Here is a 12,050-nt window from a genome sequence, read left to right on the forward strand (position 1 = left end):
CAAAGCACGATTGCTTTGCGGCAGACACGCAGGCGGACGACCTTCACGGAAAACGGCCGCAAACTTCCCGTAAATATCTTCGCCAAAAATCATCCTGTAAATTCCATGTACAGCATTTGAAAATACCTAATCCACCCACTAGCGGTACGGTCTGGCGATTGTCGCTCTCCTCTTTCAGGGTTACTGCAACAGGGTCGCCGCTACGCATTGGCGTGGTAAACAACGATGAACAAAGTGCTCTACAAATGCTCATACCGGTTAACTCGCGTCAAGTAAAAACAAAGAAAGATTTACTTACTGCGAGTCGCACGTGTTTGTCCGCACCGATGAAGGCGAGCAATGCGCCTCGGTGGCTAGGCGGCATGCCCTGCTCCGCTGCCGCTCGGATGGGTCTTTGGCGCGGCACCCCGAGTGGTATGAGTCTTCAGACACAGTCGGCAGCGCCGGCAAGTCCTTCGTCCACAATCCGCGGTCCAGTTTGAGCCATACCGCGTCCAGTTTGAGCCATACCGCGTTACCGTCACCTACTCTTCCACAGTAAACAATACGAGACTTCCCGATCGGCGCCCGTACCAATATGGCCGACGGTCTCGTTTACATCAGTGTTGCTAGATCACCAAGCAATTTCGCATAGGGTCTATTGCAACCGCGCGCACGCCAGCACGACTTGCATGAGTCTGCATGAACAACCAATGGACCACGCGGGTAACACAAACACAAGATAACGTTTTGAAACAGCCAGAAATACGAATGATCTCAAAACGTTACATTCTAGAATACATAACCCGTTACGGGGAATTATGGCCAGTGTCTCGAAAGAGAGTGAGGTCTGCTTGGAATTCTGCTTTGCAAAGTGAAAGCAAGCAAAAAATGAGAAAACTCAGTGTACCCAAAGGCGGTTGGGTGCGCGCTTGTCTGACCATGTAACCATGTCCGCTGTCCCCGTTTGCTCATGCAACGAAACAGGGATGCAAAGCCAGCAGAAATGCGTTCGCGCAGCTGCGCAGGCACGTTCTTACGTCTTTTCGGGCGTTCACTCGCAGATACCGCCAACGAAAGGCAGAAAGCCAGCCGCACGTAAAGAATAAAAAAAAAGCGAAAGCAGGGAACGTCATTGTGAAGTGCCGCATTCGGTTTCAGGGACGCACATCGAGTCTACGGACTTCACGCGTTTTCCCGAGTTTGCAACGGACGACGATATCGAGGTTTGCTCTGGCATCGCCGAGTTGCTGAGGTGAGTCGCGGATTCGTTTAGTGCTTAGCTAGGCTAGTATTTGCAGCAGGCCTTGATTCAAGGTTGTCGCTTACGGTTGCCTGCCAATATTTGCATTGAGGAGCAGCGACAAAATGGCAAACGACACAAAAAAAGCGTTAACATCCCCCTCGCGAGGGGCACGATCAAATGCAGAGCATTTCTGCGGGGGGCGCGCCTGCAAGTCGTATGGATTACGTATTGGTTGTTGTTGTAATTGTTGTTGCTATTGTTATTGCTAATTGTAATTAACGACGACTCCTAATTGCGAGGTCACGTGACATCATTTATTACCAGGTTATGATCTCTTTATTTATTCTTGTCTTCTTTCTTCTGTCTTCTTTCTTCGTGAACTCGTAAATGCCTCTCGTTGACTTGGTCCCCAATCGAGGGTGAGTCGATGAGGCGATCGTTAGTTGTCGTTGTTGTTGCTGCTGCTGCTGTTGTTGCTGCCGTTGTTGTTGATGTCGTTGTTGTCGCCACCGCCACACGAGACGCCAAGGACGACTGCCTTGTGGTCGCTAAAGTGGACCGTTAGGGGATCGGGAAGCAACGGTCTGACGCGCAACATCGATGGTGATGACGAGGAGGCTGACGCGAAGACGAGGTCGATGCAGGACCCGTGAATCGTCGTCGGCGCTCTGCTGTTGACTTCGTTGTGGTCGGACACGCAGTCGAGACCGTACGCTTCCCTTACCCGCTTAACGATCCAGTCGTCCTTGCGAATGTCGACGTTGAAGTCTCCGACCAGGACGAGGTGCTGTCGTTGGTGCTGTTGCTGTTGGTGCTGCTGTACCGCACGTCCAATCATGTCTAGCACATCGTCCCGATTGAGGCGCGGCGAGAGGTAGACGACCACGACGGCAGCGAGGAGAGCGTCTACGTTGAATGCGGTGTACTCTCCTCGCTTGTCCGCGTAGTCGAATGCCTTTGTCAGCTTAATGGCGTTGTTGCTGTCGTTGTCGTTTACGTTGGTGTAGACGGCAACGCCGCCCGCACGGCTACGGCCCACTGCCGCGCTCATTTCCGTCACCAGCGCGAACCCGTCGATGCCAACGGCAGCACCACCGGCGTCCGCTCCTCCCGGTGGGTTGCTCATCCACGTCTCGCACAGGCACAGCGCGTCGACGCGGCCGAGTACGGCGTCCCTGCCAACGTCGACGGCGTGCGCTCGCAGGGAGCGGACTTCAGGAGCGCGAGCGTCAACTGCCGTTGCTGTCGTTGCTGATTGATGGCGTTAAGGTAGCGCCCGGTGACGGTCTCGCGTCGGTGATTCTTCAGTCGCTGGAACTCGTCTAGCATGGGCTTGTCAGGATTGGCGACCCGATGGTGGAACGTGTGGTCGCCGCTCGCGTTCGTCAGGTAGAGCCCGTCGAGACGCGTGCACCGCGACAGCGCCACGTAGACGAGTTTCTGGCTGTGGGTCTTCGAGTATTCGTAGACCACGGACGGGTAGGTGCCGCCCTGCGACTTGTGCAGGGTGATCGCGCTCGCCTGAACCACGGGGACTGGGTGCGGTTGCACGCGATTGCAGACTTGCGGTCGATGGTGAACGTCATGGAATGCGGCTCGGTCGGAACGCAGTCCTTGTGTTTGGCGAGCACGTCACCGTATCCGCTCTGTGTGGCTTCGTGGACGGCGAGCCTGGCCTAGACTCGCGTCAGCTTGCCGCTGCCAGGCACGTCAAACTTGAACGACAGGCGCTTGGGACGGATTTCACCGTCGCCTTCTTGTTGTTCTTCTTCTTGATCTTGTTCTTGGTCTTGTTGATCTTGGTCTTGCTGTTGTTGTTGTCGTTGTTGTTGCTGGGAGCGGCCGTACTCGACCAGCTGCAGTGTACCGACGGCGCCGTTGACGAGCCCGTCGATCACGTCCACGTTAAACGTGAGCATGTAAGGCTTCCCCACCACCAGGTAGATGCGTCGAGCGACGTTTCCCATTTCGGTGGTACTCATCTTGTCGACCTTCGACTTTGCATTCTCCAGGAGGTGGGGAGTCTTACAGCCCGCAAACTGGTCGCGCGACCACAGCACGGTGGACGGCATCGTCGTAGTTGTCGTTGTAGTCGTTGTTGAAGTCGATTCTTCTTGTTCTTGTTGTTGTCGTTGCTGATCTTCCACCTCCTTCGCAACGGACCCGCTGTACGCGGTGACCTCCTTGTTAGAGAAGAAGATCCGCACCGCCGACGGAGCGAGCTCTCGAGCGCACTCGGCGGTAACGAACCTTCCCTCAAGCAGCATGACCTCGTCGTCGTCCACAGCGCACCCGTCCTCGATCTTGGTGAGGAGCGACGAGAAGGCCTGGTGTCGGCCTGGCGCACCACGCGAACCAGGGGGAAGTAGTTCACGTGGTGCCAGGACACGTCGCTGACGAAGAGCCCCTCGTCGTTGCGCGAACGCTTGTAGATTTCTTTGGCGCGAACGGGAGGCAGCTGCCGGAGGTCGCCGCAGGGAATCACGTCGAGTCCGCCGAAGGGTACGTTGCAGCACTGCATGATCTGCCGGAGACGGCTGTCAACGTCCCTGAGTTGGTCGGCCGACATCATGCTGACCTCGTCCACAACAACGCACCTCACGCGCCGGAAGGCGACCCGGAACGTGTTCAGTTCGCTGTGGCTGAGGCCGCCGTCCATCTCGGCAGATCACAGCTTGCCGTACTTGGTGTTGTTCGAGTTGGTTCGGCACAGCTTGAATGCGGCGTGCACGGTAGTCTCGCCGACGGCAACGGCGGCCTTGCCGGTGCTCGCGCACACCATGTACGCGTTGTACGGGTTGCACGAGGGGCCCGCCCTGCGCATCGACACGGACGCCGTCGTCGCCAGTTCGCTCGTGCCACCTTCGTCCAAGCTTCCGGCGTTGCAGCGGTTGTAAGCGTCCATGGCCAACTTCAGGACGAACGTCTTGCCGCATCCGGCCGGTCCCTTCAGGAAGACTCGCAGCGGCTCGCCGGTGCCTGGAGGCAACGTCTGCCGATACAGAATCTCCCGCAGAAGCTCGTACTGCTCCGGGTTGGTCATGCACATCATGGTCTCGTACGATTCGCGGTCCAGAATGTCCTTGCGCCTGCGGACCGCGGCGCACGGAGTCGACACCTCCTTGACCAACCGGAGCAGCTGCTGGCTCTGAACAAGGTCGGCGGCTGCGGCCTCCTGGTCGCGTCGCAGTCGCTCGGCCGCGCTAACTTCGCCATCGTCGCCGTACTCGGCCTCCTCCTCCTCCTGGGCGCAACTCCGCCGCAACTCCTCTTCTTCTTGACGAAGGCGAAGCATCTCGGCGTAGTGTTGGTGCACAAGTTCGGTCACGACGACGCCGTCGTTCGCCGGGTTGTACTCCCTGCGCTTGAGCTCGATGGCTTCCGCGTGTTCCTCGTACAGGCGAACGTACTCGTTGCCGTACAGCACGTCGACGGCCTCGCTACTGAATGGCACGTAGAGCAAGACCTGTTCGCGCATGTACCTTCGCCGGGGTTGTAGTTCCGGTAGCGAATCACCACCGGCCGCTCGCGCAGGGAGTACAGGGTCGTCGTCTTCGCCTTCGTCTTCGTCACGGTCTTGGTCTTGGTGGGGCGGTCGCAGTCGGCGTCTTCGTCGTCGTCGCCGCTGCTGCTCCCGCTCGTCGTCGTGGTGGTGGTTCGGTGGTTGTCGTGCGCTGTCGGCGCTCCACGTACTTGCTGACGAAGTCGGCCAGACAAACGTTCTCGAGCTCCGGCTGGCACCGGGCCTCGTACGTCTGGATGACGTTGGGTTTCGAGACGTCCGTAGACCCGGCGGGGAGCCTGTTCACCTCCTCGTTCGTCTTGCGTACGCGGACGCGCTCCTCGGGGAAGCACGTGGGGATGAAAACGACGTCGCGGCTCTTGCAAGACATTTCCTTCCGCAGCAAGAACCACGCCGCCTCCTGCGCCGACATCTCCACGCCCTTCAGCACGTTCACCTGGAGTTTCTGCAGCAGTTCCCGGTATTCGTCGTTGGGGTTCTCCTTGAGCAGGTCGGCCACTGCGTGCTGCAGGTGCGACATCCCACGATCGGCCTTGTTGACGTAGTCGACCACGTAGGATGCGCACGCGTAGTGGTCGAGGATGAGCTGGAGATCCATGTTGGAGTCCAGAACCCGCACGATCCACAGGTTGAACGCGTTCACCCGTTTCTGGGCGGGCCTCCTCTCGTGCAGCACGTGCGGTCGAGTCGCGCCTGCACGCAGGATCTCCAGGTACTGCTCGCGGGAAGCCACGTCGAAGACGCGCAGGAACTGCTCCAGGCAGTCGAAGTCGCCGTGCTCCAGACCCTGGTGCATCTCGTTGTACTTGGCTTTGAGTTGCTGCCGACGAAGCCGCTCCGCCTCTTCGTGCGGCGCCAGCGCACCCGACTCGTCCACGGCCGTCAGCGGCGGGAACGGAACCACGATGCGCGTGTCGTCGCTCGGCATGAAGGGAGCGCCAAAACGGCACTGGGTCCGCCCGCGCTTGTAGCACGTGTGAGTGTGCGCGTGGCTGGCGGAGGAGGTCCGTGTCGAGCGTCAGCAGCGCCCGAACCATCTCCAGGGTCTGGGGCATGGCGCCGCGCGCGCCGCTCAGCTCCTCGTCGACGGGGGCGTTCTGCAGCCAGAGCCTGGTGTGGACGTGGGCGCTACCGCGCTGCTGGAACTGGACCCGCTTGAAGAAGTCGCGAACCACGTACGGCCGGAACGGCGAGCAGCGGCGATCGCGCAGGATGTCGAGGATCAAGTCGAAGATGCGGTCGGTGTATATGGCGCACGCAACGGGGTCTTCGTTCACCAGTTCAACCCGTTCCCACGACCGCATCTCCTCCACGACGCGGGCGCGACCTTCGGGGCCCACGCGGAGCCGCTCCAACGTCTCCAGCAGCCAGTCCCAGTGTACTTCCGACGCAGATAGTGTCAGGAAGACGTGGGGTTTGCCCAACTGCCGGATCATCGCGAAGAGCTTGCGCCGCCGCTCCTGCCAGTATCGTCGAGGAACTGCTGGCCGCCCTTGAGAAGCTGCTCACGAGTGATGGAGTCCGTGTAAGCAATGGTTCGGAATGCCATGGTCCGCTCCCGGACGTTGAACCACATCACTTTCACGGCCATGTGCAGGACGTGTTCGGGCCGCACGCCGCGCCGGTCCGTCCGGCGGATCTCGCTGTTGGCGGTCGAGAACGCGGTGGCACGCGGCGACATGATGCGACGGCGGACGCCCATGTAGATCATGGGGTAGGCGAGCTGCTCGGGGCGTTCGTCGACGTACAGCGACAGAGGCCGCACGTTCTCGCCGGGAGCAACGTCCGCCACGTACTCGCCGTCCACCAATCTGCGCTCCACCACGTCCTCTTCGACCGTCGCCGATGCCGCCGCCGCCGCCGATTTCGCAAGCGCCTCGTCCGACGACGGCGGCGGCGCGGCGTGCATGCCCTCGTCGTCGTACACGACCGTGCGCTCCATCGCGTGCAGCAGCTTGCTCAGCTCTACCGGGTCGTCGATGTCCACGTCCTCGGGGAGTTCCTCCACGTGCTCGTTGTTGTCATCGCCGCCGCCGGCACCGTGGTCGTCGTCATCCTCCAACTCGTTCAAGCGAGCCCAGTCCAACGTGACCCAGACCTCGCGGTACAGCTCGGTCGTCTCGAGGTACTTGAGCCACGCCAGAATGTTGCCGCGCTTGACCAGGCCGCGCTTGTACGTCGCCGGGCTCATCAGTCGACGCTTGATATTCACGTCGATCGCCGCGTCCTCCGGGACCCGACGGGGCAGCGACAGCACCAAGGCGGGCACTTCGATGGGAACGTTCACAACTTGCCCGCGGATGCCGTACTGCCCCGTCGCCCGAGTCAAACTACGAATGCTCATGAAGGGGAGGTAGGCGCGATGAGGCGCTCCTCCACCGCGTTCAACTCGGGTAAACCCACAGGACGCGGCCCGTACTTGTAGCCGTAGGCGACGCACACGCTGGGGACGACGCCGCGGATCATCGAGTCCTTGCAGGAGTTGCAGACGACGTACGTGCGGAACCGCTCCAACGCTGCGGCGTCCGTCACGTCGTCGATGCTGTCCACGACGTCGATCACCCGCTGGACGACAACGGTGCTGTTGTCGTTGTTGCCATTGTCGTTGTTGGCGGCGACGAACCCGCCGAAGCCGCCGTTGTTGACGTTGGCGTTGTCGTCGACGTTGTTGTCAGTCGCGCTAGCAGCCGACCCGGCGCCGCCACCGACGACGACCGCAGCTGCAGCCGCGCCCTCCGCGTCCAGAACGAACGCACTCCAAAGAACCCGCAGGCAGTTGTTCTGGTGCGTAGCGTTCCGGATGTTCCCGACTGTGGTGAGGTTGTTGCTGAACCAGAGTCGGTCGCAGACGGCGCCGCTGTGGCCGAAGCTGCGGTCGAGGAATTCCCGCTTGAAGCGGGCGTCGGCGCCGCCTTGCTCGCGGAAGCGCGCCTGGGCCTGTCGCTGGCGCGCGCGAACGGCCTCCGGGTCCGCTTCCAGACGACGACGTTCGGCTTCGGCGTCTCGTTGACGTACGCTGGGATCCGCCCGACGAAGCGCACTTCGAGCGGCGGCAGCCTCCGGATTTGCGAGTCGACGAGCACGTGCTGCTGCCGCCTCTCGTTGCCGCATGGCCGGATGCGCTTCTCGGCGCTGGCGTTTAGCGGCGGTTTCGCGTTCGCGAACGTCGTCGTTGTCGGCTCGACGTCGGCGTTTCGATGCAGTGTCACGTTCTCGCAGCGTTCGATCCGCCGCCCGACGTTCACGAGCGACCGCCGCTTCTGGCTGCCGAAGTTCGCTTTCGGCGGCTCGGCGTTCACGAACGGATGCCGCTTCACGTTCTCGCAGCGTTGCAACCGCCGCCCGACGTTCACGAATGGCTGCGGCTTCTCGCTGGCGAAGTTCGGCGTCGGCGGCTCGCTTGCGGCGCTTGCGCTCAGCATCCGCAGCACGCCGCCGCGCCGCCTTCTCTTCCAGCGTAGCCGCTTCACGTTCTGGCAGCGTTGCATCCGTCGCGCGACGTTTACGAATGGCTGCGGCTTCTCGCTGGCGAAGTTCGGCGTCGGCGGCTCGCTTGCGGCGCTGGCGGTCAGCATCCGCAGCACGCCGCCGCGCCGCCTTCTCTTCCAGCGTAGACATTGTCGATGAAGTCGATGGTGAAACGTGCCGTGAACCCCCTGCCGCGGCTATGGCGCAACCTGGAGCGGCTATGACGCAACGTGGCGCGGCAATGACGCAACACAATCCACTTGAATCCAATCCAATCCAAACCAATCCAAGCCAAGCCAATCCAATCGAATCCAATCCAATGCCCCTCGCGAGAGAGTGTTATAGCGCCGAAATCGCGCCACCACACGAACGCGTGATGTTGACGTCACGATCACGCCACAGATGTTAGCGACCGGAGCGCGCGCGAACGAAAAATTGCGCCCATCTCCCCGCGAGGGGGACTCGAGTAAATGCGTCGCATAGGGGGTGGGTGTATTGCGTTAACGTTTAGTGTTTGGGGAGTTGGTGGTAGTGAATGCGTTGTATCAGCAGCTTCTTGACGTAGTTTGAATGAGTCAAGGATATAAGGCGCGTTCGTAGCCTCCCATTCTGTGTCGGCTTTGTGACGCAGTGGGTAGAGCACCATGTACATTGCGTTCCGCCCGCAGGGTCGAGGGATCGAAACCAGGCGCCGGATAGTATTTTTTTATACAGTGCAGGCGGAGGGGTGCGGACTGGAGGGGTGCGGACTACGAACACGGACGTCAACGCGGGTGACATCGTGAGTTACTTAAATGCTCTGCATTTAAAAATTAGAAGCCGTTCCACTCAATGTGAAAGCTGTCGGAAATGCAGAGCAGTGATTCGCCAGAGTGGCCTGTACCGCCGTTATCCGCTTACTGCTACCACCCCATGCAATTCAAATTTCCCGCCTTCGCAGTGCTCGCGCACCCCTTGCCTGAAACTGCGCCAGCGGGAGTTCTGTTCTCTTTGTTCTTTTCTCCCCGCACGTGCCGGGGTTGCACTGCCATCGTAATTGGGCCCATCTCCCCGCGAGGGGGACTCGAGTAAATGCGTCGCATAGGGGGTGGGTGTATTGCGTTTACGTTTAGTGTTTGGGGAGTTGGTGGTAGTGAATGCGTTGTATCAGCAGCTTCTTGACGTAGTTTGAATGAGTCAAGGATATAAGGCGCGTTGGTAGCCTCCCATTCTGTGTCAGCTTTGTGGCGCAGTGGGTAGCGCACCATGTACATTGCGTTCCGCCCTCAGGGTCGAGGGATCGAAACCAGGCGCCGGGTAGTATTTTTTTTTATATAGTGTAGGGGGAGGGATGCGGACAACGACGGTGCGGGCTACGACGGACGTCAACGCGGGTGACATCGTGAGTTACTGAAATGCTATGCATTTAAAACAGTCAAGAAACGACGCATAAAGGCCTGAATACATGGAGCGAACTTTCACGACGAAGTTAGCCCTGCGGGAAATCCGCCGCGGCGCAGTGCCGAGTGTTCGTCGGGCTGCGCTACACGAGGCGTCCGCCGCTCCTTCACCGCTGGTACAGTGTACTAGAAGGGAAAGGTGTGCCGTTCGGGGCCGTCGTGTGGGGTCCCTTTTGCGATGAAAATTCCTGCTGAGGAACCCCTGTTGTAAGCAGCGCCCCTGGCGGCAGCGGCGGCCACAGCGGTCGCTGCTTCCCGGGTGTTGCTCGCTGCTCCCTGTACGAGCTCTGATCGAGCGTTCTGGTGGGTGCCGTTAAAATGCAGTGCCGTGCTTTCTGAACCATTTTCTTTGCACTTCACGAACTATGCACGTATCTTGAGCGACGTGCCTGGACGATTGCTTTGACTGAGTTTCAATGTAGCGATAACCGCCTCGCGGTCCGACTACGGGCATTGTGAGTACGCGAGCCCGGCAACGAAGTGAGGCGTCGTGAAATTGCCGTACTCGATCGGCAACGCGCGCCGATAGCGTACGCGTCGACCGGCCGGGTGCTGGCGGAGTGCTTGATTAGCGCGTGTTGTGCTGCAAGAAAAGTAGGCAAGAGATGAGGACGCAGGAGGAGAAGTTAAAAGTGAAACGGAGAGAGAAAATAATATGCAAAGGCAGGAAGCGGTGGCAGGATGATACTTAGAACCGCGAGAGAGGGAGTGAGAGTTCGGGCTGCAAGACGGGGCGCGTGCCGGAGACGAGTACGGCAATTTCCGCTCGCCTTATTTTTGTTGTCGTGTTTCAAGAGTATGGCAGGGGTATCACGACGGCGGCAGCCGGATTCAAATGTGCGGTAGCTGTGGCGCATTGCGCGGTTGGTTGCTAGTCTAGGGTATGTGTGGGGGAGGAGTTGGAATTTTACGACGCCTGCGAGGCGCCAGCCAAGGCTCGGAAAATCGCATATTCCTGGACCACAATTCACGGCGACTGGGCTCCTTTAGGCACCCGAAAAAGCGACCTTTTCTCTTTGCATGATCGCAGTCCGCTGTTGCAGAGCGGCGCAAAGCAAGAGCTCTCCCTTTTATCCCGACGCCTCTCCATCATTGCATACACAAATCACATTCCTGAGAATTCTTTCACACTATGTTGAATGTCCAACGATAAAACGATGTGCGAAACGGCTACAAGCTTCTTGCATCAGAACGACCACGCAGATACGCAGCCGATGACGACAATAAGCCGAGGTGACAGGTCAGCTCGACAAGTATCGTCTGTTACATCGCCTGTGACCATTTGTATTGATTTATAACACTAAAGAGTCTTATTTCTCCATTTTAGTGCATCACGTTTCATAAAATATGTCAAATAACGGGAAAGAGCACTCTTCGGAATAATGAAAGTGAAAAGGAGTCCTTGTGTCGTCTGCTACCAACCCGCGGAGCAAGCAGGCACACCAAGCCGCACGGCGCCGACGGGCCGTCGCCTGGGAACTCCTGTTGCAACCTGCGCAACCTACAATTTTTCATCGCAAAAGGGACCCTCACGTTCCATTGGTTTTCTCCCCGGACGACACACCTCTACATTCTAGTACACCATACCGCTGGGTCGCTGTCAGTGTGGCTAGATGAGCCAAATGCTGCGAAATGAAGCGCATCACAAGCAAAAACTCTCGATACCACAACAACCTTTTGTAAAATTATGGAAAACTCCAAAAAAGCGTAAAATTATTGTTCAAAAATAGTTTCTAATCTTGTTGTGTTGCCGATATGCATGTGCCGCCGCAGTTGAAGGAAGCGGCGATCTGAATGTGGTCTGGCTACACTGGGCAAAAATCGTCTGCACTTCATCGTTTGCTCCAGCTACGCGGGAAGCTTTTGCCACAACATCCGCTGGATGGTTACGGTCATTGAATTCTCTCCGGGCTGCTTTCGACGACGACAGTGTACCAAACGCGCGACCGGCGTGGACAGCGAACATCGCCCAGCAGACGACGCAGACAAGCGAAGCAGGTGGAAATGGGGGCGAGCGGCGAGACCTCCTGATTGGCTAGTTTTGGTACTGGTATACTGACTCTAGAGGGAAAGCGCGCCGCTGAGCCATTGCATTGGAACCGTACGACACACAGTGACAGACATGATACAACGATTTGAAGGTTGCCAGCTGAGCTTTTGCTACTAAAAACGGCGAAAGCTATGGGTTGTAATTTGGCAACGAGCTACTGTGGCGTTTCCGCTTCCGGCTAGCGAAGCATGCCGGGATTAATTGTAACATGGCGGATCGCTGGCCTGGCGGATTTTGTGTGGGCGGCGTCGACAGCATTGCGTAGTTTATCTCCTGTGGGTAGGTAACCGACGTGTTTTTGGTTTAGCGTACGTGTGATTTATATGTACTGAGACTATTTGAGAA

At 58.6% G+C, this 12,050-nt stretch overlaps 1 protein-coding gene across 1 annotated transcript; it reads right to left on the bottom strand.

Annotated features, from left to right (window-relative positions):
• Positions 1-2,347: 2,347 nt before the first annotated feature.
• Positions 2,348-3,884, bottom strand: LOC144175601 (ATP-dependent DNA helicase PIF7-like). The gene is made up of 3 exons (XM_077704661.1): positions 3,573-3,884; positions 2,922-3,528; positions 2,348-2,760 (listed from the first exon to the last, which is right to left on the bottom strand). Exons 1-3 carry the CDS (start codon positions 3,882-3,884, stop codon positions 2,348-2,350), a joined length of 1,332 nt encoding a protein of 443 aa, XP_077560787.1.
• Between the last annotated feature and the right edge of the window lie 8,166 nt (positions 3,885-12,050).

This window comes from Haemaphysalis longicornis, unplaced genomic scaffold, assembly GCF_048455015.1.
Source record: "Haemaphysalis longicornis isolate Haplotype H1 unplaced genomic scaffold, Haemaphysalis longicornis Haplotype H1 scaffold_3, whole genome shotgun sequence".
Taxonomy (NCBI): Eukaryota; Metazoa; Arthropoda; class Arachnida; order Ixodida; family Ixodidae; genus Haemaphysalis; species Haemaphysalis longicornis.